Below are 6,000 nucleotides of genomic sequence, written 5' to 3'. Positions count from 1 at the left end.
TTTACCGCGGATTTCCAGTGTTTTTTGTGCGGATTTCACCTGCGGATTCCTATTGAGGAACAGGTGTAAAATGCTGCGGAATCCGCACAGAGAATTGACATACAATACAACACAGCGCTTCTGCGCAGTATTTTCCGCACCATGGGCACAGCGGATTTGGTTTTCCATAGGTTTACATGGTACTGTAAACCTGATGGAAAACTGCTACGAATCCGCAGCGGCCAATCCGCTGCGGATCCGCAGCCAAATCCGCACCGTGTGCACATAGCCTAATTCTAAGGGTATGGGCACATGCTGCGGAAAACGCTGCTGGTCCGCAGCAGTTTCCCATGAGTTTACAGTTCAATATAAACCTATGGGAAACAAAAAACGCTGTGCACATGCTGCGGAAAAAACTGCGCGGAAACGCAGCGGTTTACATTCCGCAGCATGTGACTTATTTCTGCGGATTCCGCAGCGGTTTTACAGCTGCTCCTATAGAAAACCGCAGTTGTAAAACCGCAGTGAAATCCGCGATAAATCCGCAGCGGTTTTGCACTGCGGATTTATCAAATCCGCTGCGGAAAAATCTGCAGAGGACCAGAATACGTGTGCACATAGCCTTACCCTAAGGCCGGAGACACACTGGTGCGAGAGACGGCCGAGTCTCGCTGGTTAAAAGCAAGCTGTGGCACCTGCATTCCGGAGCTGAGCGTGCAGCTCCATGTATTGCTATGGAGCCGCACGCTCCGCTCCGGAGTGCAGGTGCCACAGCTTGCTTTTAACCAGCGAGACTCGGCCGTCTCTCGCACCAGTGTGTCTCCGGCCTAACCCTAATTCTAACCCTAGCCCTAACCCTAGTTCTAACCCTAGTTCTAACCCTAACCCTAGTGAAAAAATAAAAGTAAATATATTTTCTTCATTTTATTATTGTCCCTACCTATGGGGGTGATAAAGGGGGGTTCATTTACTATTTTTATTATTTTGATCACTGTGATAAAACCGTACATGGAACGAATCTGCCGGCCGGTAGATTCGGCGAGCGCACTGCGTATGCGCCCGCCATTTTGGAAGATGGCGGCGCCCATGGAACAGACGGATGGACGGACACCGGGAGGCTCGGTAAGTATGAGGGGGGGTGATCGGAGCACGGGGGTGGGATCGGAGCACGGGAGGAGCGGACAGAGGGGAGCGGAGCACAGGTCGGAGGACTGGGGAGGAAATCGATGGCGGTGGGGGGGCAGATCAGGGTTTCCAGCCATGGCCGATGATATTGCAGCATCGGCCATGGCTGGATTGTAATATTTCACCACTTTTCAAAGGTGAAATATTACAAAGTGCTCTGATTGGCTGTTGCACTTTCAACAGCCAATCAGAGCGATCATAGCCACGTGGGGGCAAAGCCACCCCCCCTGGGCTAAAGTACCACTCCCCCTGTCCCTGCAGATCGGGTGAAATTGGAGTTAACCCTTTCACCCGATCTGCAGGGACGCGATCCCTCCATGACGCCACATAGGCGTCACAGGTCGGATTGGCACCGACTTTCATGACGCCTATGTGGCGTCACAGGTCGGGAAGGGGTTAAAGGGAACCTGTCACCCCCAAGATCGAAGGTGAGCTAAGCCCACCAGCCATTCTGTAATGCTGTAGATAAGCCCCCGATGTATCCTGAAAGATGTTAGATTATACTCACCCAGGGGTGGTCCCATCCGATGGGTGTCGCAGTCCCGTCCGATAGGTGTCGCGGTCCGGGGCCTCCTATCTTCATAGGATGGTATCCTGTTCTTGTCTTCACACTGCGGCTCCGGCGTACTTTGTCTGCTCTGTTGAGGACAAAGTACTGCAGTGCGCAGTCGCTGGGCCTCTCTGACCTTTCCTGGCGTCTGCACACTGCAGTATTTTGCTCTGCCCTCAACAGGGCAGACAAAGTACGCCTGCGCCGGAGCCGCAGCGTGAAGACAAGAAGACGTCATCGTAAGAAGATGGGAGGCCCTGGACCGTGACACCTCTTTTTCTCATCTTTCAGGATACATCAGGGGCTTATCTACAGCATTACAGAATAATGCTGCAGATAAGCCCCTGATGCCGGTGGGCTTAGCTCACCTTCGATTTTGGGGGCGACAGGTTCCCTTTTAAGCAGCATATAAAAACAAAAAGACAAATAAAAAACACGTGAAATGTGCCTGGTCAGGAATGGGGGACACGGCTGGTTATGAATTGGATAACAGAGTAACCACACAAAACCTGCACCCCGCTCAGGTAATGGGTTCGTTTCCATGGAAATTCCACCACTTTGAAGTCTCCATGTCGGGCTTTGCTAGCTGACCACATACTGGCCATACTGACTGATCACTGGCACCACAGTATTTAGCCTCAGCTATTAGGCTACGTTCACATTTGCGTTGTTGTGTTGCGTCGGCGACGCATCGGCGACGCAACGCACAACGCATGTAAAACGCATGCAAAACGCATCGTTTTGTGACGCATGCGTCCTTTTTTTGCATGATTTTGGACGCAAAAAAAATGCAACTTGCGTCCTCTGCGCCGACACATGCGTCACAAAACGCAACACAACGCATGTCCATGCGTCCCCATGTTAAATATAGGGGCGCATGACGTATGCGTCGCCGCGGCTGCGCCCGACGCTGCGCCGCACAACGCTAATGTGAACGTAGCCTTATCATGGCAGACTTAGGCTACTTTCACACTAGCGTCGGGAACAACCCGTCGCTGTGCGTCGGGCCGAGGTCCCCGACGCTAGCGTGGTCTCCGCCGCACAACGGGGGCAGCGGATGCATTTTTCCAGCGCATCCGCTGCCCCATTGTGAGGTGCGGAGAAGTGCGGGGAGGTGGGGGCGGAGTTCCGGCCAAAGCGGACCGTCGGGAGCAAAAAACGTTACATGTAACGTTTTTTGCTCCCGACGGTCCGCCACAGCACAGCGCAACCATCGCAGGACGGTTGCGACGTGTGTCATTGCGTCGCAAATGCGTCGCTAAGGCTACGTTCACATTTGCGGCTAGCGCCGCAGCGTCGGGCGCCGCATGCATCATGCGCCCCTATATTTAACATGGGGGCGCATGGACATGCGGTGCACTTGCTTTTTGCGCCGCATGCGTCCCTGCGGCGCCCGCGTCGGGGCGCAGAGGACGCAGCAAGTTGCATTTTTGCTGCGTCCAAAATCAATGGAAAAAAGGACGCATGCGGCGCAAAAAGCAGCGTTGTGCATGTGTTCACATTTGCGCTGTGCGTTGCGGCGGCGACGCTGCGGCGCACACCGCAAATGTGAACGTAGCCTAATGTTAGTCAATGCAGAAAAAACGCATCCTGCAAGCACTTTTGCAGGATGCGTTTTTTCGGCAAAACGACGCATTTGCGACGTAATGCAGTTAACGCTAGTGTGAAAGTAGCCTTATTGGGCACGTTCTTTGGCCTGGCCCTGGTGGACATTACTGAGAAGCACAACGCTAGCTATGTCACACAGCACACTGACTACTGCTGTGCTGCCTCCTCCAGGAGCGGCGAGTCCTCCACCTCACCTTGCAGTCAGGCTCGTCAGCTTTGTCTGGAAGAGGGAGGAGCTAAAAAATACAATACCATCATTGGGCGTTCAGCCCGCCAATCATGCTACTTCACTACAAGCTTTATTCCTAGTGGTTCTTCACCTGTATAGCTCCGCCTTGAATTTGCCGTTGGAGATTCGCCTGAGACTTGGTGCCAAGAGTGAGCGCGAGCGGAGTGTGAGGGAAAAAGCGCGGGAAATGCTCGCCTGTCCTTCCTCTGCCTCCAGCTGCTGTCTGCGGTGCTGCCGTCAGTCCTCCCTGTGAGCGGCCGAATCACATGTCCGCTCTTATTGCCGTGCAGTGTATTTAGTATAAGACTGCGTGACTGACCTATCACATTAATAGAAGTATGTATTTTAGGGCGGTCCTGCCATTCCTGTCATACTCTACATGGTTGTAGAACATTTCTGGTAAATGAGAAGTAGTCTCATAGTCTATGAGAAGAAACAGTCACCATCGATGTGCAGCTGCTCCCTATCCACAGAATGCCTCTAGTGGTAACCTCAGTAGTTGCCCCTTCTAATTTCTACACTTCTCCCACTCAAAAAAAGCCCTAGGAACATTCTGCCCCATAGCACCTCTGCCATGGCAGCTCCAGGCATGTGGGTTCTCTTCACTGCTTTCCACTTTTCGTCCTCTCCTACCAAGACCTGTACGGTTTTAATCTTTTGGCAGCTGGAGTTGTATAAGGGCTGGTTTGTGCAGTACCTAGCTGTAGTTTTAACCTTTTTTACCGTTTTGGGGTTCAATCAATTTCATATCTTTTTCTGTATTTCATTTTTTTAGTGCGGAGAAGTAGCGAAAAAAACAACAATTTGTCCATTTTGATTCTTTTTTTTCTATTTCCCTGTGTAGGATATGTTATTTCCCTGTGTAGGATATGTTTTGTATTTTATTATGTGTCGTTATTCTTTTTTAGATTTTAAAAACATTCTCGAAAAAGGAGCTTTGATAAAAAAAAAAACGTTCTTGTTATTAAAGGGGGGTCTCCTAGACTTTAGGGCTTTTTTCAGCCGTGGAGCTAAGAATTTACTGGCAAGTAGTTGCTAAATACCAGCCTGTTCTGTCCTGCCACCATGTGTTCCTGCTCAGGGGTCATGGACCAATCCTGTCGGCAGTTCTGCCTCCTATGACATCTCGTCAACAGAGCAGCAGCATCTTTTCCATTCTGTTGTGTCAACGGGATGTCACTAATAGAGATGAGCAAACATTGTCGGCTTCCTCCTTATTCGGCAAGCTATAGCGCTTACCGAAGAAGCTGCATCGGGAACCCAGATACCTGGATCGCTCTGGCTGATCAGCTGTTCGGCGCGTCAGCTGCATGTGTCACGGCTGTGTGACAGTCACAACACATACATGGATAGCCTCTGTGTTGTGACTGTCACACAGCCGCGACACATGCAGCGGTGGCACTAAACAGCTGATTATCGGGAGCGCTCCAGGTTCCCGATGCAGCTTCTACGGTAAGTGCTGTATCTTGCCGAATAAGGAGGGAGCCGACAATGTTAGCTCATCTCTAGTCACTACCAATGTCGTGCTGATTGACAGCCGGCCCCCAGCTGCCTAAATGTGGGGAAATGGCTGTCAAGTCAGCATGTCATCAGCAATGACGCCCTGTTGACACAGTAGAGCTGAAGAGAAGAAGCTTCTCTGTTGACGTGAGGTCAAATGAAGCCAGGAAATCGCCGCATGAGAGGAAATTTATTGTCACAGTGCAGAACAGGCAGGTAGTTAGCAACTACCTGCCAATAAGTTCTTAGTCCCATACCAAAACCCCTGAAAGTCCTAGATAACCTGCGACAACCTGATCCACTACAATATTGTAATAATGCAGTATATTATATATCAAACGTTAGTTTTTATATATTTTACTTATATTTCGGAAAAAGGAAAGTCATTGTATACAGGGAGGAAGGAGAGTTGATGGACATCAGAAAGGACACATGCCTTCCTTTCCCAACTCTTACATGGTGCTGTCACGGTTTACAGTGGCATCTAAGAGGGTGAACTGCTGCCATTGGAGCTAGATGTTACGATACTGATGGAGCACAACTGGAATCCAATAGCCGGAGGACCACAAGCAGAGAACAGCAAGTGGTAGTAGAAGTCCTTGGAGGTAATAATAGGAATTGTAAGAAACAATCTGTAGAAGGGCTCATTTCCACATGCGAGGCACACGTCCGTATCTCGCATGTGGAAACCAAGCTCTGGCGCCGGCACTTTGGAGCGGAGCTGTGCAGCTCCATGTGTTCCTATGCGGCCGCACGCTCCGCTCTGGAGTGCCGGCTCCACAGCTTGGTTTCCACATGCGAGATACGGACGTGTGCCTCGCATGTGGAAATGAGCCCGAAGAGTGAGAATAGTCTGGGTAAGACAGATCTCAGGAGCTGGAGACTGGAACTAGACTAACAGCTAGACACAATACTCAAGCAATGAGTGAGTGTTTCATTTGGCTTTAAA

The 6,000-nt window shown here is 50.7% G+C and overlaps 1 protein-coding gene across 6 annotated transcripts in view; it reads left to right on the top strand.

Annotated features, from left to right (window-relative positions):
- The first annotated feature begins 3,648 nt into the window (after positions 1-3,648).
- FBXO47 (F-box protein 47) overlaps positions 3,649-6,000 on the top strand; it is a 294,585-nt gene continuing 292,233 nt past the window's right edge. For 3 of the 6 annotated variants that reach the window (XM_077252313.1, XM_077252316.1, XM_077252312.1), the window contains exon 1: positions 3,663-3,800. In XM_077252313.1, coding sequence (XP_077108428.1) covers positions 3,739-3,800 — 62 coding nt within the window. In that variant the 5' untranslated portion in view covers positions 3,663-3,738. Of the gene's footprint in view, positions 3,888-6,000 lie in introns of all 6 variants that reach the window. The other 3 variants (XM_077252314.1, XR_013213411.1, XM_077252317.1) reach the window with 3 other exon arrangements.

This window comes from Ranitomeya variabilis, chromosome 4 (genome assembly GCF_051348905.1).
Source record: "Ranitomeya variabilis isolate aRanVar5 chromosome 4, aRanVar5.hap1, whole genome shotgun sequence".
Lineage (NCBI taxonomy): Eukaryota > Metazoa > Chordata > Amphibia > Anura > Dendrobatidae > Ranitomeya > Ranitomeya variabilis.
Note: the sequence above shows the minus strand (reverse complement) of the source record. Positions and strands in the feature narration are given on the sequence as shown.